Here is a 26838-nt window from a genome sequence, read left to right on the forward strand (position 1 = left end):
AAAGACTTTGAAGAGCAATGAGCAAAAAATAAAAACTAACAGCAAAAATATTTTATGTACATCTGAAGCAGGAAACCTGCCAAACAATCAGTGGGGTTCCTGGACAATCAAGGTGCTAAAGGATCACTCAAAGAAAACAACGTCATTGTAGAAAAGATAAATGAATTCTTGCTTACTCTTCTTTGCAGAAGATATGATGGATTCACCCACATTTGAGTCATTCTTTTTAAGTGCCAAATCTGAAAAACTGTTCCAGATTGATGTGTCAATAGTGGAGGTTTTGGAACAAATTAGTAACTCAAACAGTAACAAATTACTGTGGCCAGATGGTATTCATCCAAGAGATCTAAGGAACTTAAAATATGAAATTGCATAACTAACTATGGAATGTATCCTCTTGCTTAAATCAGCCTCTGTACCGGATGACTGGAGAATAGCTAATGTAACACCTATTTTTTAAATAGTCTCCAGAGTCATTCATGGCAATTATAAGGCCAGGAAGCCTAGTTTTAGTAGCAGGCAAATTGGTTGAACTATAGTACAGAACAGATTTATCAGACACGGATATATTGGGGATTGTGACGGGGGTCTCAGCCCCTGCACTAACCCTGCTGGTGGCTCCGCCACTGTTTTGGGCTTGCGGCGCATGTGCAGAGGTGGCATGCAGAGCGACGTCCCCACAGTGTGCGCCGGCTGGTCTGCAGACCGGTGGGCAGTCAGACCCAGGGGGAGCAGGGGCACCGAGAGGCACGCCGGCATGGGAAAGGGCTCCGGCATTCAAAAACCACGCCAGGGCAGGCGCAGAGGTGGGAGGGAAGGAAGGAGGGATCTGGGTCGGCTCTTCTCTCGCACCCTCTTCCCCAGAGTGTAGACAGAGTGCTCGGGGATAGCGTGAAAGGAGAGGAGACCGAGCGACAATACCTGGAGGGCACGGAGCCAGCGCACTAAAATGAACAACAGAGGTGTTGACGGAGTGGTGAGCAAAAGGGACATTGAAAGTGACTTTGGGGGAAATCTTGGAAGGGGACTCGAGTGGACATAGAGGAGCAGTGCAGCAGGAATGTGACGGCGCCCGCTCACAGGGATGCATAAACATGGCTTTTGTAAAGAGATATCATGCCTCATCAATCTATTAAAATTCTCTGAGGAAGTGAACAGTATGTGACAAGGGCAGACCAGCTGGTGCAATATACTTGGACATTTGGAAAGGTTCTGATAAGGCCACGCACCAACAGCTATTAAGCAAAGTAAGCAGCCTGGGGTAAGAGGAAAGATCTTCTCATGGATCAATAGCTGGTTAAAAGACAAGAAACTAAAAGTAGGATTAAACAGTGCTTTCACCATGGAGAGAGGTAAGCAGCAGTGTCCCCTGAAGATCTCTACTGGGGCCAGTACTAGAGATGTTAAATTTCAATTAACTAACTAATCGAATAGTCGCTGCAATTTGAAATGCAGCAACAGCGCCAGGCGTCCCAGTCCTCCACTGGCCCTGGGCTCCCTGCAGCATTTCAAAGAGGCAGCGTTGCATGGAGCTCAGGATCAGACTCCATACAGCATTTTAAAGCAGCAGCACCACACAGAGCCTGGAGTTAGCAGGGGAGTCCCCAGCTGATCCTGGGCTCCAAACAGCACTGCCACTTTGAAGCATCCCCTGCTCTCCCCACCTCCCCTACTTTGCTGCCTCTTTCTGATAGTGGGGAAGTGGGGAGGAATGACTATTCGACTATCCAATAAGCATTTGCTTATCAGATAGTTGATGACTCGACTAGTCTTTCACATCCCTAGCCTGTACTGTTCAACATATTCATAAATGATCGAGAAAAGAGGGTGAACAGTGAGGAGGCAACAACTGCAGATAATACAAAATTACTCACTGTGGTTAAATCCAAAGCTGAATGCAAAGAGTTACAAAAGTAACTGAACTTCTGGGCAATAAAATGGCAGATGAAATGTTAACGTGTGCAAAGTAAGGCACATTGGAAAATATAATCCCAACTACAGACATAAAATGATGGGGTCTAAATTAGCTGTTACCAATCAAGAATTATCCTGGTTAGTTCTCTGAAAAATTCTGCTCAGTGTGCTGCCACAGTCACAAAAGCAAACAGTGTTAGGAACCATTGGGAAAGGGAGACAATAAAACAAAAAATATTGTTATGCCACTGTATTAATCCACGGTACTGCTACACCTTGAATGTTGCATACAGTTCTAGTCACCCCTCTCAGAAATATATATTAGATTGGAAAAGATACAGAGAAGTGGGGGGGGGGAGGAGGGTGAAGGGGAGAAATGGAGTTATAGAGTAACTTCCATATGAAGAATAGTAATAGAAACTCTAACTATCTTACCTATTATCTAGATAGCTTCCCCAATTATCACCTCTAATACCATTAGCTCACAGACATCCCACTCTCCCCACCTCTAATATCATCAATTCACAGACACTTACCTTCCTTCCTTCCCCCCCACCCTTGCATCTCCCTCCTGTTCTGAAATGTGATTTGTCCTTTTCATATGTGTTCATTTTTTTAATTGTATCCTTTGGTATATATGGTTGTGACTATTTTCTTCCACTACTTGATCTGAGGAAGTGGGTCTGGCCCACGAAAGCTCATCATCTAATAAACCATCTTGTTAGTCTTTAAAGTGCTACATAGTCCTGTATTTTGTTCCATATGAAGAGTGAGTAATAAGACTAAATCTGATCAGCTTAGAAAAGAGATGAAGGGGGAAGGAGATAGAGGTCTATAAAATCATGACTGGTGTGAAGAAAGTACATAGGGAAGTGTTACTTGTTCCTTCACGTAATACATGATCCAGGGATCAACAAACAAAATTAGTATTCAGCAGGTTGTAGCCTTTTATTTTATTAAAAGTGAATTTTGTAATGTGATATTACGCCTTTGTGGGTTCGACTATGGTGGCTACAGTTTCAAGCTAAACAGAGTCACCTCTGTTACTTGCTTCAAATGTAGCATTTCTAGGAACACAAAGACACAGGGTAGTGACCACATATATGTTTACAAGTAAAGGGATCTAGTCTATTTTACAAATTTTATTAAAGTTATGATTATTAAGTTATGATTCTCAAACATATATGTCAAGTATTTGTATAAGTCTATGACCTAATATGAACAATCTAAAATCTCACAGGCCTCATCCTGTAAGCCTTGTGTTACAACCTTACTTACTTAGATACCAAATAACATAATTATCTCTTCCAACTATATTAATCTTATACTTTCATAATTCTACAATTTATATATGACATAACATGCTAATTATAACCACACACAATAAATTAACAATAAATAAACTCACTGGCTACAAACATGTTAAAACAAACATAACTATGTACTTAACACAACGCATGGTCAAATCTGTGGAACTCCTTGCCAGGGGATGTTGTAAACTCCCAAAATGTAACTCACTTTAAAAAATAATTAGATAAGTTGGTGGAAAATAGATCTATTTATGACTATTAGCCACGCTAGTCAGAGTTGCAACCCCATACTCACGGTGTTCCAAAAACTCTGACTGCCAGAAGTTGTGATTGGATTGCAGGGAACAGAACAGTTGATAATTGCCCTTTTCTGTTTAATCCCTTAGAAGCACATAGCACTGGCAACTTTCAGAAAACAAGATACTGGGCAAGATGAACATGTCAGTTAATAACCCACCACTACCAGAAAAACATACCTTTTAATTTTCATTAATGATGCATTTAATGCAATTTAAGTTTCTATATTGTGAAGCAGTATATTTTTAAATGCTGAAAGTTCATGAAATAAGAGTGTTCTAATGTTGACAAACTACAACTCTGGCATCCAGCTATGGAAGCCTTAGAAATAATTCCGATAACTGAAGAAACATGAGAAGTATCTTTTTTTTTTTTCATTTTCAATTCTACCAGTTATCCTGTATGAACTTTGGGGTTCTTCTTAGTTTGAAATAATTCCAGTAAGGCTTTTGAACAACATAGGAAGTAAGAGAATAAAGAAATCCAGTGTTTATTCAGTCAAAACATCTGGCCTATGTCTAGACTGCTCCCTCTTGCACAAAAAATATGCAAATGAGGTGGTGTGCGGAATATTGTCACACCTCATTTGCATAATTAATGAGGCTCCGTTTTTTTGTGAAAGAGCCGTTCTTCCTGAAAAAAAGGTGAAGACGGCTCCTTTTTGCGCAAAAGCCTCTTGTGCAAAAACAGAGCCTCATTAATTACGCAAACGAGGAGAGGTGATATTCACCTCATTTGCATATTTTTTTGCACAAGAGGGGGCAGTCTAGACATAGCCTTAGATTTAACAGTTAAAACATATATAGGTGATTTTTTTCAACAGACATTTGTTATGGGAAAACAAAAAACAAAAAAAAGCCCCCAGTATAGTTTTTTCCATTTAAAGTCAATTAAACATTCTAGAACCTCTTTTTCACACAAGTTTCAAACCATTGCCTTCAGAACTACTCATTCACATCTGTGCGAGAGGAGAATCAGGCTATAATCTTTACATCTCAATGCTGTTTCACTGTTTTCCATGTTAATTAAAGAAGTGGAAAACATTTCATTCAGATTCCTGTTAAGGCAAGAAGCTAAATCGGTCTCCAGTTTGATTTATTACTAAGCTGCTATATCAGACTTCAGGTAATGTTTGTATCAGATGGCATTGCTATAAGGAAATGTATAGCCAGAAAGATTTCACTTACCATTAGGCAATGTTCTCAGTGCCAACAGTGAATCATTAAATTGGTTAGTAATTTTATGAGCGCTCTCTTGAATCTTTTCCACCTTTTTTTTCAGTCCATTCAGTCTAGACACAAGGCCTGTTGGAATAAATAGCTGGGATTGTTCTATGAATATACAAATGTTAGGACAATACTAATCCTAAATTTTAAAAAATATTTACTATATTCAATAACTGATCCAAAAAGCTTTTTGTTTTCTTGAACAGAATAGGTATTTCAGCAAATGCATAGAAGTGTAATAAATTCAGCATTTCCTCCCACTGCCTGTAGATCACATCTTCAGTTACAGTATTACAAATCCATGAGGATTCAAGAAGGAAAAGAGATGTAGGGAAGAACAGGTTTTCTTTAAATAATCACAAGAGAAAATTACTTTCTTCATTTGCCAGCACAATAGACCAATAACAAAATTTATCCATGACACAGTGTTTTACTCTTTTACTTTATATACCTGACTATGTACAATGTTTAACTTTTAATTTGTATTCATTAAAAACATCAAAAACTTTGTTAACAGTGCAAGAATAATTCTATCAAAATGCCATTAAAATTGTACACTCTGTGAAACTGACCTTCATTTTTCCTCTTCAGATATTTTGTTTCATTTAGACATTTAGAACTAAGCAGAAAAGCTTCTTTCCCAAGAGAATCAAGAGATTCCTCTGGCTGAAAAACCAAACAATGTTTACTATGTATGGAAAGGGTAGGTTCAACTGAAAGAAATTCTAAGTATCTCCAAATGATAACGTTCATTTACTTTATGTTCTAGTGCTTTTAAAGATATATTATTTGTGTAACAGCGAATAGAAAAGCCAGTCTCACAAACTTGTATGATTACAGAAGGCATCAACTTATTTCATGCCATAGTAATCTGATTTTTTAAAACAACAATTGTGAATCTGTCCTAAAATATTGAAGGTGGCAAGATTAGAGAAAAAGAAAATAAACATACAGGGGTAAAATACATATGGTCATGGAACTTCCTCCTGAGAGATTCAGCTGCAGAATTTATGGTAGGTGTGAGGGGGGTATGTGGAATACATGTTGAGGGGTCAGAGCTGGGCAAAGATGTTGTGGTGGACAAGAGGGTACAACAGAGGGAATCAACAAGTGCATCAGTGGAAGAAAGAAGCAAAAGGGCTGAGGGAAAGACTGACTGAAGCAGAGAAGTGATAGATATTTGTGGGCTACAGATCCCAGGAAGACCAGGAGGTATGGGGCAAGTAGACAATGTTAAATTAAATTAATTAATCAGGTGTTTGAAGAGAAAAAACAGAAGAGAATTCTGATACTGAGGGACTGGACAGGGAGCAGAGTTTAGTGAAGTTAGTAGGAGTGAGTAGGGAGCTGATCCAAAAAAGGTCAAACAAGGAGAAGAAGGGGAGGACATCAGATCCTGGGATGCCAGAGCGAATGATAGCTCTGACACTGAAGTAATCAAAAGATAAGAGTAGGAAGCTGTGATGAGCCAGAGAGTCAGGTGTCGGTCAGCAAAGAAGATGTGTAATGACCGATGATGGATATATGAAGAGAAAGAATATTCAGTAGAGCACTCTAAAGTGTGGAGTGAGAGGCTGAGGGTGGCAGCCAAGGATGATAAATCTGGTGGCGATGACAAAGGATGGTGGGAGGGTAGAGGATTTGAATGTGAATGTGTCTGCTGCACAAGTATCAGACCAGTAGACAGATTTAAATGCCGGGAAGAAGGCGGAAAAGCATATAAATAGGTATTCAAAAAAGAATCAGATGCAGGAGGTAACTTAAAATCCCAACATGGATACTTACTGAAGTCAAGGGATTAAATATTACCCTAGAAGCATCATCTGCCAGATTTTCAGTTCTTTCAATCATATTTGTAATGTTGGAGTGGGTGTGGACAGCATTTTCTTTCAGAGATACATTTCTTATATTTGAGAGACCACTGCCATAGAAAAATATATTGTACATCCTTTACACAGTTGTCTTAACCAAGTAGCATGCTTCCATGTGTACATAGATTTTCAGAATATGTAAGGCATGTTGAGAGAATGAGCACATTACACAATACGTTTCACTTGATTATTTCAGGCTGAAGTTCTGGCCTCCTTCCAGATTTTATCCTTTTTTTAATTCTTTATCTTTAGTATGTTTTGAATTTTTAAAATCTTCTAATCATACGTAACATTTTCCATGAATACAAACCAGATCTCACACACTAAGGGTACATCTACACAACAGCGTTATTTCGGAATAACATCCGTTATTCCAAAATAATTATGTGAGCGTCGACACTGCTAGCCCATTATTTCGAAATAATTTTGAAATAATGGGCGGCTTATTTCAGCATTTGTAAACCTCACTCCATGAGGAATAATACCTCTTCCAAAATAGTTATTTTAGTATAGCAGTAGTGTGGACAGGCCACTGCTGCTATTTCAGAATAGCTTCTCCCCTAGGCCTTTCAAAGTAATTACTCCCCAGTGCTTCCTAGAGCTCTAAACTGAGGTCGCACGTCCACATTAGGGGCGCCTGCCTCAGACTAATTTACAGGTTTCCCTGTAGTGTAGACGTGTTATTTAGAAATAAGCTATTTCAGAGTATTTCTTCCGGAATAGCTTATTCCAAAATAATCATGCAGTGTAGATGTAGCCTAAAACAAAACAGACATTTTCAATGTACAGCAACATAGCTTTCAGGATAGAAATGAAAGATATTCTGGGTCATGTTCTGCCTGGTTACAGTTGTGCAGCCATGCTGAAGCCAATAGAGTTGTACAAGTATAACTATAAGCACAATTCTCTGCTTTCAGGAATTCAGTACACCTGTGCTTTGTGATCTGACTTCATTTTAAAAACTTGTGTACTAATTTTAAAAAGGTAGGACAGGGAGAACTGAAAAAAATAGAGATATCTAATGTCTCTATTTTCATATTAATAATCAGAGTTTCTGTCCGGCTAATAACTCCTGGTGTTAATATCGGATGAGCTCTGAGAATATAGGAAGTTTTTGAAAGAGCGTCTATATGTAACCTTGAATGTGTAACCTGCTCATTTCTGAAGGTTATGATTTGAATGATGATTATGGATTTTTCATGGAGCTCTTGTATACACTGACAAAGAAGTATTCACATAATGGACATCTTTTCATGATAAAAACGATTTTTCTTTCTTAAACATTTGAGTATTATTAACCACTGACAGCTACATAAAGAAGCTAGATCACATAGTATTCACTGCACATTTATTAATTTAAAAAACTAATCACATTACAAATTATCATTCATATGAATCACAAGGCTGTAAATCAACTTATTCTGCATCATTAATAAAAATACCATTCACTTAATGAAAAGCAAAAGCAATTAAATGTATTGCAATTCTAAATGAAAAAAATGACCTGCTGCCTTCACAGACTAACCTGTTATCTATTTAAATTAAAGCTGGCAGTAATATAGATGAAGCAGCTATTAAGTTCATATATCTTGGTGTGCTCACCTGTTCAGCACTTCTGCAAGTTTTTGAATTTCAGCTGCATGATCTTCTGCTCTGTAGACTAGTTCAAGTGCTCCCCTCGTGGACATCTGCATGACCAGATTATCTACGTGATACCTCAATTTGGCATTCCATAGGACCAGTCCATCTCGATGGATCTCTAGATTCTAAACATTGAAATTATTTCCTTTATCAATGAATCAAATGCAATTCACTATATTAAATCAATGATAGATTGTTTAATAACTTACTGACGTAGAGTTCTTTACATCTGTGGCAAGGGCAGCAGCAACATCCATCAATTCTTTCCCTTCTTTAATTAGCATGATGGAAAGCTCCTTGTTTTCTTGTATGTTTAGCTTTTTATCCTGTGGCATAAATCAATTGTTTTATGGTATTCTAATGTCAGCTGGTACAGATGAACGGTATGTCTACCCTGCAGAGTTTTTGTGGAAAAACTACACTTATGTCCACACTGCAACTGCATTCTTTCGACAGGGGGTTTTTCAACAGCGGTAAACCTCTTTCTACAAGGAAGAAGCCTTTTTCCGAAAGAGTTCTTTTGGAAAAAGGTGTGTATGGACAGGGAAGAGGGTTTTGTTGGGTTTTTTTCGAAAGAAGAGGGCTCCAGAAAAAAGCACAGCTGCCCTAGTGGCAACTCCGTCCATAGTAATCACCAGGGCTCAACAATCTTTGTAATCTACTCACCCGTGGCGAGTAGATTACAACCCGGAAGAGCCAGGTTCCAGCGATCTGCGCATTCGCAGAATGATCTGCACATGCGCAGAACGCCGGACAGCGTGGTTGGCGAGCGGGGCTCGCTGTGGCTCGGCGAGCCCTGGTAATCACAACTTAAATGCAAGATAGCATCCAATCAACGTGGACGCTATCTTTAAAAAATGCAGATTGCTTTTCGATGCGCTTTTGCTGTGTGGACGCTCTCCTTCGAAAGAAGTTTTTCCAGATCTCTTCTGGAAAAGCTTCTTTTGAAAGAAGCCTGCAGTCTAGATGTTACCAAGCTAATCTACTTAAACCCTTCCCACTTTGAACAAATTGCATGGTTTCTCTTTGGTGTACTAAGAATATTAAAAATATTAATATTTGTAAAAGTCTATTGTTTCATTTCAGTCTGAAAAGTGAGGTAATTAAAACATATTATCAATCTGGCATTTATTATGCAAACAATGAGGATTCTACAGTCTTACATTTAACTCTGCCAGGTTGCTGTAGATAAGGGAAAGCAAACGGCTGGTCTCATTGGTGTTAGTCTGAGCATCATTCACTAGTTCTTGAGCTTGCTGTAGTTGGATGTTGTGGTTTGCTAAGAGATGTCTTGTTCTTTTTTGTAGTTCTGCAAGATCCTGCTGGGGTTTGAAATACTCTTCCTGAACCTGTGACAACAACCTCTCTGCAGCACTAGGAAACAGAGAGAAAATAATAAACAAATGCAGGCACTAAAATTCAGGGCTGCGTCTAGACTGGCACGATTTTGCACAAAAGCGGTCGCTTTTGCGTAAAATCTTGCCGCCTGTCTACACTGGCCGCGAGTATTTGCGCAAGAACACTGACTTTGTAATGTACAAAATCAGTGGTTCTTGCACAAATACTCTGACGCTCCCCCTCAGGGATAAGCCCTCTTGCGCAAGTATTCTTGCACAAGAGGGCCAGTGTAGACAGCAACGTTAATTTCTTGTGCAAGAAAGCCTGATGGCTAAAATGGCCATTGGAGCTTTCTTGCGCAAGAGAGCGTCTACACTGGCACGGATGCTTTTGCGCAAAAGCAAATCTTTTGCGCAAAGTCACATGCCAGTATAGACGCTCTCTTGCGCAAATACTTTTAAAAGTAATTGTGCAAAATAATGCCAGTCTAGATGCAGCCCAGGTGTGTTTCTTAAAGAAGGAAAAACTGAAACCAGGGTTACCCAAACTGTGTGGCACTAATATTTGCAACTCACTTGCACATAACTGCATGTCAATTTTTTTATCAGTAATAAATACTTACTGCCATATTTATTAAACTTGTCTCACCATGGTCAGACGACTATTAGCAAACAATACAACCTTGCAGCTTATCATCTTTGTTCTAGCCCTGGAGTTGTAAAGAAATGGGGTCTGTAATCCTTTGAGCATTTATTTTTAAAGTTCCATTTGGGGTGCCTCTGACTTGAAAGCCTTCATAGATTTCATACATCTGGAATGGTTCCATGCCCAACTTCAGACATTTCCAGTTTAAACATTTTTAATCTAGGGGCAACGTGCTAAGGTGTGGGAGGAGGCACTGGAACATACTGATAATATGAACAGCAGCAAGTCACCAGAATAGAACAGAATACATCCCAGTAGTTGAACTGCTTTAAAAAAAGAGCTGTGACCCAGGACTACAGCCCAAACCCAGGGAATCAGTCAATTGCTACATGATTCCATGAGCCTCCATTATCAGGAGTTTTGAATTTTAACCAGAAGCATTTGATGCTGGGCACTATTGAGGGGAACCTAAAGTGTCACTGGTGTGACCCTGAATGGCAATTCCTGTGTAAGATACACAATGTAAAGAATGTCCAATAGACTTCACCAGAAGTCTGGGCACAGGGAGTAGGGGGAGATGGGGAAAGGCCTTAGGCAGAAAGGGCAAAGCTGGGGGCTAGACTCCCCCAGACAGCCCTTTAGCACCAATTTAAAGGGCCAAGGGCTCCATCAGCTGCTGTTGCTGCTATAGTGGCGGCCAGGAGCCCTGGGCCATTTTAAATCTACAGGTTCTAGTGCAGCTGCCGCCTCTCCCTCCCTCCCTCCCATGACAGTGTAGCCCTCCCATGACACATACACGAATAATTCTGTTTCACAGATTTATCTTTTAATCTGCTTTCAAATGTTTTTCTATTTTCAGTTATAGCAAATGAAGCCTGATTTATAGTGTTACCACAAACAAATGATGAAATATACTGATTTTTTCCCTACTCATATTAGATATGGATATACATTTATATTTCCATATCACTGATCCACACTTCATGCCCTCAAAAACCATTGTTTTAAATCAGGGGTCTGAAACCCATGGTTATCAAGCCAAATATGGTTAAGTATGGAACCAAATATGGCTCTTCTGTCATTCCCAAAATGCATGCAACTTTTTAAATTAAAATGGAAAATTAATTTAAAAATTTAAAAACGTGTAATTACTCATGTAGCTTGAATGCACACATGAACCTGAATTTGATGTAAACTTCAAAGAAATGTGCAAAAAGATGCTGTAGCAGAAGTCCCATTAAATAAAGTCTGTGAGTGCAATGTTTAATTTATGCTATTTTAATCATCATGTCAATTATCAATAATATTATGTTGTATATTTTTAGTCATGCAAATGTGCATTCTTACAGACCACTTGTTCTGACTTTTAATGTAGTTTGGCTCTTTGGTTTGAAAAGGTTGCTGACCCCTGTTTTAAATTATAACAAAACGCAGGCAGTGGTAGAATGGGTAGAATGAAATAACAATGCAGTAATTTACAGGGCCGTATTCTCCCAATACTTGTGTACCATGACAAGGTTATACTATAGTTCTGGAATTTTACCTTATGTAGCAAATGTAGAGAGGTTTCAGTTAGATATTATTTAATGATGTATCATCACAAACAAAATTCACCAAGAGCCATTAGGTATCTGTCTGCTCCCTGACAAATGCACTATCAAACAGCTTATTTAAATTAGCTTTAAATTTGCAGCTCTGCAGCATGATAGATTCTGTAAAGCAAACTCTCATGCTAGCATAAATCTTATTACCTCTCTTCTTCAGTGTGTGAAAGGTCGCTCAGCAGAGAACTTTCAGAAATGTCTACAGAAAGCTTACAATTGAAAAAGTTAACTTACAAATGCCTTAAAACTGCTGTAAAAGTCAGAAATATTTTGTTAGGAAATGGGTGTTCTCAGAAACTTTCATAAGGCCAGGAAGCTATTCCAAGTCCTAATTCATTGAAACGCTAATCAGGTTTTATTTTTAGTCAATTCCCATGGCCATCTGACTCTCACATAAATTAACAGACAGGTTCAAAGTAAGCATAAGAGACAGGTGAGCAAAGTACAGTATGCCCGGCAACCACACTATACTTGGGGATCACATTAACATATGAAAATAAAACTATTCAATGACACTAAGACACAGAAGTAGCAGAAGCTATGCATGGGGGGAGGGGAGGCAGGCCCTCCCAGAAAAAGCTGCATGGCGGGGGTCCCTCGGTTGCATAGGGTTTTTTAATTTTTAATTTTTGAGCATGGCCCCACTCTAGACCATTTTTTCTCGAAGAAAAAAATTAAAAAACTAGTGATCCTGTAGCACCTTAAAGACTGAAAAAAAAATTATATGGTATCATGAGCATTCGTGGGCACAACCTACTTCTTCAGAAATAATTTTTTTGTTAGTCCCTACATTGCTACAGGACCACTCGTTTTTAAGTTACAGACTAACATGATTACTCCTCTGAGACTTTTCCTCTCATAGTTCCTTATACAAATGATAAACTATCCATGAATAGAGAATAAGACAGTAGGTTTACTTCAGTGCAGTGGTGACATTTTGGACCTGATGCGTTAAATATCTTCTTCGCATTGCTTCCAGCATGGCGGAGGTATCTTCCAGGAGACTCTGAGATGTACTGTTTGACAACTGGAAATCCGGTCCCAGTGTCTCATTTAGAGATGCAGCCACTTCAGCAAGTACTAAGTGGGAAGGAAACCATTAGTCACTTCACTGAGAAACAGCAAATTGAATCCCTTAGACTGAGGGGGGATAATTTTTGAAGGAGGGGCCACTTCACAAATTTTGGAAGTGGCTGCAGGCTGACCTAGAAGGGGCGGGGCCCTGGGAAGAAGGGGCAGGCCTCGGGAGGAAGGGGCTTTGGGCTGAAGGGGCAGGCTTGAGAGCTGCCCTACTGGGAACTTTGCTTGGCCTGGGGTCTCTCCCCCCTGACTTCTGGCCAATGGAAGGAGCAGAGGGGAGGGTGCTGGGCGCTAGCCTCCTCCCAGAGTTGCCTGGGGGAGGTTTAGAATTCACTTAACACAGCTGGCAGCTCCTGACCCTCGCTGCTAACCTGTTGCCCGGCAGCCACCCGGCAGGCAGAGGCCTTTTGAAGAGAAGCAGTGGAAAGGGCGCCTCCCAGGCAGCTCCTGGGCAACAGTCCACTGGGACCGAGAGCTGCGAGCCTTTTCAATTGCTTCTGTTTCAAGGGCTTGTGCCTGCAGGGTGACTGACAGGCAATGCCACCACCCAGAAGGTACAAGCCCTTTAAATAGAAGGAGTTGAAAGGGCTCGCATGTCTCTAGCTTCCTAGCAACACGCTAGAGGTGCTGGGAGCTGTGGGCCCTTTTAACTGTTTCTATTTAAAGAGCTTTCGTTCTCTGTGGCTGCCAGGCAACATGTTGCCCGAAAGACATGGAGAAGGCACGAGACCTTTAAATAAAAGCAGTAAAAAGGGCTCATAACTCCAGTGCCGCTAGCGCCTTGCGAGGGAGCCAGAATCACGTGAGCCCTTTCCACTGCTTCTATTAAAAGGGCTCGCACCTTCCCCGGGGCTGCTAGGCAAGGCGTGGGGAAGACGTGAGCCCTTTAAATAGAAGCAGTTAAAAGGGCTTGCGCATCTCCGGCTCCCAGGCAATGTGCTAGGGGGCAGGGCCTAGAACTGCCTCGCAGGCTAGATCAAAGCCCTAGGCAGGCTGGATTCAGTCCACTGAGAGGCTTTTGCCCACCCCTGCCTGAGACAAACAGCATAAATGCCCTCTCTTTGCAAACAGTTCTCGCATTTATGTTTTGATTTCAATAATGTAAGTGGCCATAGCTTTGCAATCAGATGCAATACCTTTGATGGTTGTATGAACTGTGTCAATAAATACAGTCAAACGTCGAGTCTCATTCATGGTTCTTTGAGTTGCATTGTTGAGTTGCCAACCTCTCTTCAATATTCTAGTCAACTGGCATAAAAATATAAGAATGTATATTTATGATAAACATTACAATAATTGAGATTGATGATTAGCTTCTGATGACTTTTCCACTAAATAAAGAACATTTCTAAGGTCACCAACAAATTGTATGAGAAAAAGATTAGCAGCTCATGAGGAAACAAATCAAATTTGTTTGGTGGTTTTTCTGAAGTGATGAGTACCTTTATCAACTATTCTGCTAGGGTACGTCTACACTAGTCATTAGTTCGAGCTAGGTAGGGTAATTAGGGCAAGCGGAGTTGCAAATGAAGCCTGGGATTTAAATGTTCCCAGGCGCCGCCATTTTTAAATCCCCCTTAGTCCGAACTCTGTGCCCATGGCTACACGCGGCACAGAGTAGGTAGTTCGAATTAAAGATCCAGAGTTCGGACTAAGGGGGATTTAAAAATGGCGGCGCCCGGGAACATGCAAATGAAGCCCGGGATATTTAAATCCCGGGCTTCATTTGCAACTCCGCTTGCCCTAATTACCCTACCGAGCTTGAACTAACGAGCTAGTGTAGACGTACCCCAGTCTCAAACTCAAATATCAGTGAAAAAATGCTATCCAACATTATTACTTCCAAAGGGAATACTTTGAAATACAGCACTGATGTCAAAGGGAAGAATTGTCAATCGTCTCTGACAATTACAGCAATATGGTCATCACTGCAGCTGCTGAGTTAAATTACATATTTAGGAAGGTATATGTCGTCAACAAATGACATCAGATATCTCCATTGATGTATATTTCTATCCACATTTTTTACTCTTTAGGGGACAAAAATATGACTCAAGTAAACCATCCTACCACACTGGGAATTTTGCTTAAGTGAAAACGTAATACAAACTTTCGGATTTGCCCATGTATTTGAAGTTTATTTAATTTACACTTAAATCATTTTGTAACAAAAAGTTGGCACAACTAAAATTGAGGTCTTAGACTTCTTGGAAATGATCAAGCAATGACAAAAGGTTAAATAAGCTATGTGGGCCAAAAATCAATGAAAAGAAAATATTTCCATTTCTTACCACATGAACCAGTGAAGGATCATGATACAAAAGGAGCACCTTACTGAAAAATCTTCTATAATGTAACAGAAAATCTATAATCCTTCTATAATATTTTAACTTTGTATCTGGGCTATGGAATTACAGTAAAACTCCATTAGTCCGGCATCCAATGCTCCGGAACTCCTGATGGTCCGGCACCATCAGGAACCCGGAAATGCTGGGGCAGCCGGACAGGCTTCCCCCATTCAGCTGCTGCTGAAACTGATCAGCTGAATCGGGGAATCCGGGAGCAGAGCAGCTGGGGTGCTGCCGGATTGGTCTCGTAGCGCTGCCCCTCGGGGCTGCGGGACCAACCCGGCAGCACCCCAGCTGCTCTGCCCCATGGGTCCCCGATTCAGCCGCTGCTGAAACAGATCAGCGGCTGATTCCAGGAAGCCCGGGGCAGAGCGCCGTCCTTTGGCGCTGCGGGACCAACCCGGCAGCACTCCAGCTGCTCTGCCCCAGGCGTCCCCAAGAGCAGCTGGGGTGCTGCTGGGTTGGTGCTGTAGCGCCGCCCCTCGGCGCTGCGGGACCAACCCAGCAGCACCCCAGCTGCTCTATTGCAGGCATCCCCGATTCAGCTGCTGCTGAAACTGACCAGCAGCGGCTGAATCAGGGACACCTGGGGCAGAGCCGGACTATCGTAAGGGGGGGCTATGAGGGGTCTGGGGTGGCATCTCCTCCCACCCCACTCCAGACCCCTCATAGCCCCCCCTTCTGATAGTCCGGCATATCTGATAATCCAGCACCCCCTGGGTCCTGAAGGTGCCGGATTATCGGAAGTTTACTGTACATAGAACACCACAAAAACCTGTAGTATCCTTCATTGATTTGTAACTCCATACAACTCTATTACCTTTCTATAGAATCCTGTTGCTTCAGGTCTGTTACATTCTATAAAACTTTTCCATGAGGGGCTCCTCAAAAATCATTCTGGCTAGGAATGAAAGTGCACAGTACTTGCCTCTTTGTGCAGTTGATCTGTGCCTCTTGATATATTCACAAGATCTCCTTTTGCCATCTCCAGTGAATAGGTGGGATCCTCTCTAGACAATAGAGACCCCTAAAAACAGTAACATACTGACATTTTAAGACCTGATTATTTTAGCTCACCTTTAAAGAAGCCACCACCATTTTTGTGTGCAGAAAACTGTGGATGCAAATAACTATGTACACAATTTAGCTTATCTATAGTTTTAAACTTCTGAAACCTGTTGTGACAAAATAAGCTCAGAAGTATTGCTGGTGCACAAAAGTAGGCCATTGTTAAAATTAAGGGCCAGTTATCAGGATCCAGTCAAGTTTGAGGATTTTCACCAGTGCTGGAATTCCAGGACAGATACCTCTATATATAGCTTTCTGACCTACTCTGCAATTCTAGAATTACTGTAAATGTATGCTAAATAACCTGAAAAAGAGCTCCTGGCAGCTCACAAGCATGTCGTTTCACCAACAGAAGTTGATCCAATAAAAAGATATTACCTCACTCACCTTGTCCCTTCATATTTAGTACAAACATGGGTGACACACAATAACGCATCTCAAAAGATGTCAAGAGATGTAAGATATAAAAGGTTTATATGCTTGTGCAAAGCACAAATAGGTGTGAGTTAGGGTTTCTAATAGGTGTGAGTTGTAAGTCTGTAAGATAGCATACATCCAGTTAGCTCCATTCCTGGCTTCAGATACATAGTTCTCAAAACTGATGGGAGCAGTAAGCCTCACAGGAAGGAATGCTGGGTAGGCATATCAAGTAAAGCGGACCCTCCCTCAGAACAGGTACAGGCGAGGGAAAGACCAAGACCTTTTACAATTCTTTTAAGCAGACAGACAGACAATTGCTCACTTGGAAAGCAGTAGCTCTGGGTCTCACAAGGGCATGTCCCTTGGAAATCCTGGCAGTAGTTTTTGAAAAAGCTTACGGAAGAGCCCAAGAAGAAGCCTAAAAGCAGACAGTCTGGTGGTTGGGTAAGTCAGCTGGACAGGAGTGATATTTTAGCCAGAGAGACAGGGATATCCAACTCCTAATAGAAGAAACTAAGGACTATGGGGGTGCATCTACACTGCAGGGCTTAACTCAAAATAAGCTACGCAAATTGAGTATCTTATTGTGTATCTTATTTCAAAATAACTTATTTTGTACAATGAGGATTACAGGAGTTAGAGTAAGAAGTCCTCCAGCTTGACAGTATTTTTACAGTATTTCAAAATAACTGCCTGCTGTGTAGACGCGGACTACGTTATTTTGGAATAGCCCTAGTTATTTTGAAATAAGTGTTGCAGTGCAGACGTACCCTGGCAGAGCAGAGTAAGTTTAGTTTTGGAGGATGAGAAGCAGCAGAGCTGGTGATCAGGACCAACGCCTATTCATTGTCCAGGTTCCCAAGAAAGACACATATGGAACAGGGAGGATGAAAGAAATCTCTCCCTTTGACTCCGAAGGACCATCAGAGGCAGGTTGCCAACACACAGAAATTTCATTTACAGACAAAATGGGAAAAATTTATGGACAATTTTTTTTAGGGACATAATTTTTATACTACATTAAGACACAGAAATGGTCAAAAGTGAAAACTAATCATTGTCATTCATACATCACAAGACCAATATGCTATTTAACTCACTTTCATTTACTTAGTCATGGTCCTGGAAGTTTTCTATTTTGTGATTGTACATCCGAACCCTGATGCTACTAACCATGGATGATAACATCACATGGATCATGTAATTCACGTTACGTCACCTCAACCCAATGGTTGCTAAATGCTAAATAAACAACGAAAATGTCCAATTTCCGCTGCTCCACAATAAAATGGCTGAAGCAGCACAGAAGAAATTTAATTGCTATACCATAATTGCTGTTTTTTGAAATTTTATTTCACTTTTATGAAGTTTACGGACACCTAAATTTTTTTTTACAGATTTTACGGACATGTCCAATTTTGGCTAATTTTTTACAGACTGTCCGTAAATTTACTGACGGTTGGCAACCCTGATCAGAGGGCTTTGATGCAATATAATGGAGAGGAGAGAAGACTGACAAACCTAGTGATCCAGTGAAAGAGACGGCATTTTTAAAAAATTTGTTTTCAGTTATTTGTTTAGCTCAGAATGGGTATAATTTTTAGGTAAGCCAAAAAGAGCAAGAAATAGGTATGTATGACATCTAAGAGAAGGTAAATAGTTGTTACCATTCTATTCTCTAGTTACCAAATAATTTCTTTGGGCACAATAGTTAAAAATTATTTTGGCACAAAATGAACAGGAATATTTGTACTATAGCCATAACCCTGACACTTAATCCTGGAGTCCAAAATTCCACAGAGGTTTCTTACTTTTTTTTTTCTTTTTTTGCATTCTTTTGAGCATCTCAATTATCTGCACAGTGACAGCTGGTTTAGATCATTTGACTTAAATGTGAAAATATGTGCACTGAAGGGAAAACTGAAACTGATGTTGTTTTCAAGAAAATCTGTTTTCATTTTATAATTCAAGTGTTAAACATATTGTATGTATTTACAAGTAAATGCCAAAAGAGATTATTTTCCTGCAACCATAACAAACAATTCAAAAGCAAAAGCTAATTCTACCATAACACAAGTATTGGTATAGTATAGTATTTCTATATATTTGGTATATAAAGCAATGGCAACATGATTAAAATGAAAGATGATCTTATAAAACTGTCACTCAATTAAGGTGATTCTGTTATCATCAACATCAAAATATTAAATTACATTCTTAAGTGTTCAATCTGGATATCATTTACCAAAGAAAACATTATACTTCTAACTCAATTTTGTTTTAATTTGCAGCATGCATTGCACAAGAGGTCTCACTTTGTCATGTGTTTGTCAGGATATGATGGAATACAAAGAAAAATATGGTTTTACTTATACTTCAGATTTTGTCTCACTACAGTAATTGCTGAATGGACACTTTACACTATCCACACTTATTTTAGCAGCCATGAAGAAAGGAAGATTCTGTTCCACTAATCTTCATGCCTTTTATCCTGGCTTTGTGCAAGGACAAAGGCAGAGCTACATGAATCTACTTCGAAACAACAAGTGCCCCTATAATATTTTAAAAGACTTTACAAAGCTGTGATGCTCCAAGCACATGAATACATGGAGTATCACACTTTGAAATACAATTTAAGTGAGCTAAGATGGAGCAATTGAGCTTCTCCTCAAAGAGGACTAGGCTCTTTGTGCCCCAAACTCTTTACTGCTAAGACACATTTCAAAGATCTATGGAGAAAATTCAGATTCAAACTATTAGGCACAGATTAAGTTTGCAGCAGAAAAAGAGCCACAAAGGGGACAACACCAGAACCAAGACAGGGCATTGCCAGAAATTCACCAGAGAGACAGTACTGTTGTGCTTTTCTCCAGCTGCTAAGTTGCTTCCCATCCAGCCCAACCCTCTCTGGTCAGTAATGTGAAAATTGTACTTCCTTAAATGTTCCCCAACATTCTTTGCACAAGCTACCATGACAGCTTGTTTACAGCATTTTTGCAGCCAAACTTTGGGAACTACAGACCTCCACCACGAATGGGATGATTGTTTTTAAGGAAGAATGTGATGGTAAATTCTCTGGGGGCAGAGACAGTCTTTCTTCTGTTTTTGCACAGCATCTAGCACAATGGATTACACGTTCAAAACTAGAGCTCCAAGGCACTATTACTACTAATAGAAATGACCCGGAAAAGAAAACAGAAGGTTGCTGAGTAGCAAGAATGTAATGGAGATGGAACACAAAGGCCCCCAACCCATCTTACCACAACTTGTCTTAAATGTATCTGCATGCTGGGTCATCTGCTTCCAATTCAATCTCCTGTCAGCATAATTAACCAGTTTTTCAACAATATATTCCGTTCAAATTTTGCATTTGAAATTTTTTATTTGGGTGCAACATAGGGATGTTAAATTGCAGTTATCTGACTAATCGTGTTGTCGATACAATTTGTATTGACTACATGATTAGACGATAAGGACCACTCTGTGGAGCCACAGCAGGGGTAGCTCCAGGAGCTGGCTTAAGCCTGGACTGAGCAGTCCCACCTCATGCTGGCTCCGGGAGCCACCCATGATGCAGCTCTGCATTTTAAATGTAGTAAGCCCAGGCTGCCGTGAACAGGGGCTGCTTGGTGGCAGCAGAACCCATCTGCAGGGGGACCCAGAAGCCTCCTCTACTCTCCCCCTACTCTCGCTGCCTCTGAGGCAGCAAAGTGGGGGGCAGCAAGTAATTGATACTCCAGTTGACTACTTGCTAACATCCCTAGTGCAACACAACATGCAGTTCTGAAATTGAAATCTTCTGACAGTCTGAAAAATCTTATCTGGTATTTGTTTCCTGGTATACATCAAAAAGGAAAGCACTTACTGTCAGGCAAGCATAAGCAAAGCAAGCAGTCAATGCAGACCATATGTGCTCTGCACTGGACAGCCAGCCCATACTGCTCTCTCTGGATATGTCTAGACGACATCCCTCTGTCACCAGAGGGATGTAAATTAGACATGCCGACATTGCAAATGAAGCGGGGATTCAAATCTCCCGCTCTTCATTTGAATAAAAATGGCAGCCATGTTTTGCCGAGTGAGCAGTTTGTCGGCAAAAAGCGGCTGTCAAGACGGGCATCGGGCGACAAAGAAAGCCTTTGTCGGCCGATCCCTTATGCCTCATAAGTGAGTCCCCCGGGCTCCATGGCAGCTGTCCCTTTAAAATGCTGCCTCTGCAGCAATTCAAAGGGGCAGCTGACCCCGGGCTCCACTGCCCCTTTAAAACAGGCAGAGGAGGCAGTTTCAAAGGGGCAGCCGCTACACAGCTGATCTACTGATCAGCTGTGTAGCGGCTGCCCCTTTGAAAAGCCGCCTTGGGTTTTCAAAGGGGCAGCGCCATTGTGCGGTGCTGCCATTTTGAAGTATCCCTTCCCCCCTATTTCATAGAGGCAGCAAAGGGGGGGGGGATATTGACTAGTCAAAACACTATCCGATAAGCAAGTGCTTATTGGATAGTCGACTAGTCTTTTACCATCCTTATTACACACACTATTTTTAAACAGCATTCGCTCACATCACGCAGATCTGTCCACTCAGGTCAGGCAAGAGAACCATCAACTCAGCTCTCTCCTCAGTCCAGCTGTACCTGTGGCTTTTGTGTGGTTGACACTGCATTGCAAGAAGTTTTGGAATATTACAATCATCCTCAACATTTGCATTTATCATGCCACCTAAGAGGAATAGCAGTACTAAAGAAAGCAAGAAGAAATGAGTAACAAGTGAAAAGAAATGGGAAATGATGAATTTATCTAAGAAAATTGAGATACAAGATAAGCTTTGTGCTGGTGCCCAAGTCAACCTGGTTGGCCAGGAATATGCTAGGAATTGAATCTATGATTCACACAATTAGGAGAGATGAAGATAGCCTTACACCACAAATTATGGCTGTGGGTAACACTAGTCTTACCATTAGGAGAACAACAAGGCAAGATGTTCAGCTTAATGAAACCAAGACTTTGTTGAATACATGGATTGAAGATCAGACTCAGAAATGGGCACCATTCAGTGGCAGTTATTCATGAGAAGATACAGAAACTGTACGCAGCCATGTGTGAGAAGGAAGGTGACCCATTCAAAGGAATGTCATTTGGTAGTGGCTGATGTGATAGTTTTAGGAAGCACTTTAATATCCGTAATGTGAAGTTTGCAAGAGAATCTGCATCAGGTGTTCACCAAGCAACAGAATTCTTCCCTGCTGAACTAGCAAAAATTACTGAGGATGGTGATTAAAAGCCCCAGCAAATTTTTAATGCTGATGAAACAGGTTTGTTCTGGAAATGAATGTCATACAGAACTTCATCACTCTGCAGGAGCATTCAGCACCAAGATTTAAAGCGACAAAAGACTGACTCGCATTGCCGCTCTGCACCTATGTATCGGGATTGTAAGTGAAAACCAGTGCTTGTTTATCATGTTGGGAACCCTGTGCCTTGAAAGGCACGCAGAAGTCTTTCTTGCCAGTTTACTGGGGGTCTAACAAAAAATCCTGGATAACATCTAAATTGTTTACACAACAATTTACTTTGTGCCTTAGAACTTTACTTCAAGTAAAAAAACCTATCTTTCAAGGTTTTGATATTATCAGACAATGCCCAAGATCACTGTGCCAAAGCTCTACGGGGTGCAAACAAAAACGTTGAGATTGGTTTTCCTTCTACTTAATACAACCTCACTGTTGCAGCCATTAGACCAATTGTTATTATACAAGGTGCACGATCAAGAGGATGCTTGATCAAGAGGAATACTCAGCAATGGGTGTACCAGACTTCTGGCAATCACATAACATTGTGCATGCAATTGAAAGCAGGAAGGAGTCCTGGGATGAGGTCATTGTTCCTACCGATAACAGTGAAAAATTTCACTGGCTTTCCTACAGTACACAAGGAGGTTAAGGAGATAATGCAGGTGGCCAGGAATGTTGGGGGTGAGGGATTCTCAGATGCAGAGGAAACTGAAGTAGAAGATTTGATAGACTCACACTAGGAGGAGCAGATTGAGGAGTTACTGGAGGTGCAGGAGGCCACCGATAATGAAAGTGAAGGTGAAGACAAGCAAGAGGAACAGAAACTCACAGCAGGATATTTGAGGGAAAGCTTACAAATCATAGATAAATTCATAAGTAATTTGATGGAGAAAGATCCAAATATGAACAGGAGCCTACAGGCAAATTTGGCACTGAGGCAACAATACCACCCTACCATGAGCTGCACAAGTCATTGCTGAATGAGCAAAACAGTTCATGTAGTCTTCTCACTGACTACATCAGGCCCTCTAAACATCAATCAACAAATGCATCAGCTTCAGCATTCCTGTCAGCCAAGAAGTAGCCAGAAAATACCATTATATCCTCACCGCACTGCAAGTTGAAACTCTGTAAACCAGGACTCTTTGGTCTAGCAACATCCATGGTCTAAGTAAGACCATGGATGTTCCAGGACCAGAGAGTCCAGGTGGAGTGCTGGTAGCTAAGAGCCTTATATGCTGGCAAGACTGGGGGCTGCTGGCAGTGAGTTACCAGCAGGGTCAGGAGCCCAGCACGCTGTAGCAGGGTTGCCCAGCGTGCCCCAGTTGGTCTGCCCAGTGAGGCAAGAGCTTGGTGCACTGGGAACTGGGCTGTCCAGCCTGGCAAGTAGCAGGGGCAGGGGCAGTGAGGCCTGCAGCTGGTCCAGAGCTGAGGGGGGCTGGTAGAAAAGGGCCAGATATGACTTCCCCGGGTCTGGCAAAATTCCTCATCCAGGACAGGACAGATCCTGAGAGTGTCAGACCAGGAAGGTCCAACCCCTGTAACTATATTCCCTAGCCATCACTTCATTTTTAAGACACTGTAATAAATAAATAAAAATGCATAACGGGTGCGTCTACACTGCACCGTTACTTGAAATAAGAGATGCAATTTGAGCTATGCAAATTACATATCTTATTTTGATGCTATTTTGAAATGGCTTATTTCATCATTTGGTGCTGTCTACACGGTGCCAAATTTCAAAATAAAGTGCTCTTCCAAAATGTCCCTTACTACTCATAGAATGAGGTTGACAGGGACATGGGAATAACGAGCCTGAAATAACGAGCTTGCTGTGAAGAAGCGGGATAGCTATTTCAGGATACTCCAGTATTCCAAAATAGCGTTGCAGTGTAGACATAGCCAATAATGTACAACTTTATCATGTCTAGGAATGTAACCCTATTTTTCCCATGTATTTTTCAGTTTATATAGTGCATTTTTATGTAACACATGGTTTTCTAGGAACATTAACTACAGTGTTATATAAAAATTTACTGTATAGACATCTGGGATGGCAGGGCAAATTTATGGTCATATTCTGATCTGAGATTTATACCAGGCACCATTCTAAAGCTCTTAATTTTGTCACTCCTGGCTCACCTTAATATAAATAAGTAAGATCAGAATTGATCCTATGCTTATAAGGTACCAGTAAATATTTCCTTTTTTTTTTTTTTTTTTTTACCTTTAGGTACTTTGTTGCATTGTCCAAATCTGCCAGCATGCCATACGGTACAAAGGTAACACCAGTGAAGTTTACCAAAATTATGGCTTTCTCAATGTGATCCAAGTCATTTAACAAAACACCAGTGCAGTCATCATCGCAAGCTGAAGAAACCATTTTAAAAAAGAGGAGTAATGTTACTATAAAAAGACATTCTTTGAAAAAGTAAACATTACTTTTACCGACATCTAGCAATACATTTACTTTGTATGTTAGGAAAGCCTACAAATAACATCAATAGCATACAATATTGTACACTTTGTATTATATTTTTAAAATGTATGATCTGATTCTGACTACACACACACCAGTTTACCATCACAGTTTAACAGATCCCCTCACACTGATATAAATCCAGACTATACCAATGAAGTTGATGCGTTTATACTGCTTTGGCAAGAGAATCAGACCCAACAAAACATATTCTATGCAGCTGCAATTCCGCTGGCTCCTTCCCAAGGCTGAATTAAGAAAAGGCTTTAGAGGCTGTTCCCCAAGGCCCCAGGGCAAGGGGGCTCCCTTAGCGAAGGCTGGATCCACTAAAGCTCCTGTGTTCTGGGCCAGCCCTTTCTGGTGGGGGAAGAGGAGAGGTGGCTCTGTGTGTTGCCACTTCCCATCCACCCTGGCTGGAGCCACGTCACCCTGGCTGTGAACACTTGGAAGCTCTGTCCCCACACTGCCCTCCCCTGGTGAATCCTCTCCCACAACTCCCCTTGGCTAGGAACTGTTGTCAATGAGATCTGCAGGAGGTGGTGCCTCCAGGAAGACACTTCACTGCCGCCCCCTCCCTGGGTGAGCACCCTACCTCAATCTTCTGCTTGAGGCCCACTCCTGCATTCCAAACCCCTTAGCCCCAGCCTGGAGCCACTTCCTGCATCCCAAATTCCTGATACCCAGCCCTGCCCTACAGCCACATCCCCAGTCACAAGTCCCCCACACACACGCACCCGCCCTCCTACCGCAACCCACAGCACTCCCTGCACACTGAGCCCCACATTTTTGGCCCCACAAAATCTAATAGCTCTGGGACCCCCAGAAGAATTAATCTGGCCCTGTTTCTTGCACCCCTCACCAGGGTTCCCTCTAAGTGGTGCAGCAGCAAAGCTTCACTGGGTGATTAATCAGCCCTGCCCAGTCAGTCAGCTTCTTACATGGAGCCCGGAGCCTCTGACTGGGCAAGACTGATTAATCTGCTATGATGCTATGCTGCTGTGCAACCTATAAGGAACACTGCCTCTCACATTCCATAGACCAGCCATGTAAAAATCAGGCAGAATCTGATCCAGAATAAGTAATTCAGTGTCAAAGTAGGTAAATGCATAAGTCTGATACTTTTTTTTTACTATCAAGCACTTCATACCTGCCACACAAATGCCATCTGACCACCCCAAACCCACTGAGAGACAAGAAGAAAAAACAACCTACAAATACAGTCGTTTTCCACAAGGATGTGTCTTGGTTCACATACATCACACAGTTGTCCTGTTACACCTTGCTTACAGAGGCACTGTCCAGATACGTGATCACAATTATTGTGAACTGACCCACTTGGATTGCACTGACACTGTTGACAGCTGCCACCAGGCACTTCAGGATTACCATAATAGCCTAGAGAACACCTGGGGGGGGGAGGGGGGGGGAGAGAATCAAAGAATGTTGAAAATTAATTTAAAATCTATTAGCAAAAAATTCCTCTTTTTCATCATCTCTAGCTGATCTGAGATGTTGTATAGGTGTTTGAGGAGCATAATATTTATAATTGTTAGTTTATATACAGTAATCCACAAATCACTTTAAGCCATTCCATTTATTATAATAAGCATCACATGAAAATTAAATAGTCCATTAAATATACAAACATGTGCAGGTCTTCTCAAAAACTTCAGAGAGAGAGAGAGAGAGAGAGAGAGAGAGAGAGAGAGAGAGAGAGAGAGAGAGAGAGAGAGAGAGAGAGAGTGTGTGTGTGTGTGTGTGTGTGTGTGTGTGTGTGTGTGTGTGTGTGTGTGTCTCACCTTTCACAGTATTGCCCTTCATATCCAGTGAGACAAGCATTGCAGAGGAAATCATGGCCATCCTTCAGAACACAAGTGGGACTAAAGCTAGAGGAAGAAAGAATTGCTAAACAACAGATATGACCCAAATGCAAGACTACGAAAGTTCAGATGTCTATTGTAGCAGTCTTACCAGATGAATAAATAACATTTAAAACAATAAGAACATAAGAATGGCCATACTGGGTCAGACCAAAGGTCTGTCTAGCCCAGTATCCTGTCTTCTGACAGTGGCCAATGCCAGATACCCCATAGGGAATGAACAGAACAGGCAATCAAGTGATCCCTCTCCTGTCATCCATTTTCAGCCTCTGACAAACAGAGGCTAGGGACACCATTCCTACCCATCCTGGCTAATAAGTATTGATGGACCTAACCTCCATGAGTTTATCTAGTTCTTTGTTTAACCCTGTTAAAGTCCTGGTCTTCACAACACTAAATATTGTAAGCTGCAGTGCTGTTCTATTTGGCAAAG

General features: G+C 41.2%; 1 protein-coding gene across 3 annotated transcripts in view; it reads right to left on the bottom strand.

Moving 5' to 3' along the window:
• LAMA1 (laminin subunit alpha 1) overlaps positions 1-26838 on the bottom strand; it is a 163067-nt gene that overhangs the window by 46920 nt on the left and 89309 nt on the right. For all 3 annotated transcript variants that reach the window (XM_075920947.2, XM_075920946.2, XM_089776301.1), the window contains exons 31-42: positions 26325-26411; positions 25738-25931; positions 24274-24416; positions 16203-16301; positions 14063-14174; positions 12764-12926; positions 9423-9633; positions 8469-8585; positions 8221-8384; positions 6533-6668; positions 5320-5413; positions 4709-4825 (exon numbers count right to left, since the gene is read on the bottom strand). In XM_075920947.2, coding sequence (XP_075777062.2) covers positions 4709-4825; positions 5320-5413; positions 6533-6668; positions 8221-8384; positions 8469-8585; positions 9423-9633; positions 12764-12926; positions 14063-14174; positions 16203-16301; positions 24274-24416; positions 25738-25931; positions 26325-26411 — 1637 coding nt within the window. The remainder of the gene's footprint in view (positions 1-4708; positions 4826-5319; positions 5414-6532; positions 6669-8220; positions 8385-8468; positions 8586-9422; positions 9634-12763; positions 12927-14062; positions 14175-16202; positions 16302-24273; positions 24417-25737; positions 25932-26324; positions 26412-26838) is intronic.

Source organism: Pelodiscus sinensis, chromosome 2, assembly GCF_052426305.1.
Source record: "Pelodiscus sinensis isolate ZL-2025 chromosome 2, ASM5242630v1, whole genome shotgun sequence".
Taxonomy (NCBI): Eukaryota; Metazoa; Chordata; order Testudines; family Trionychidae; genus Pelodiscus; species Pelodiscus sinensis.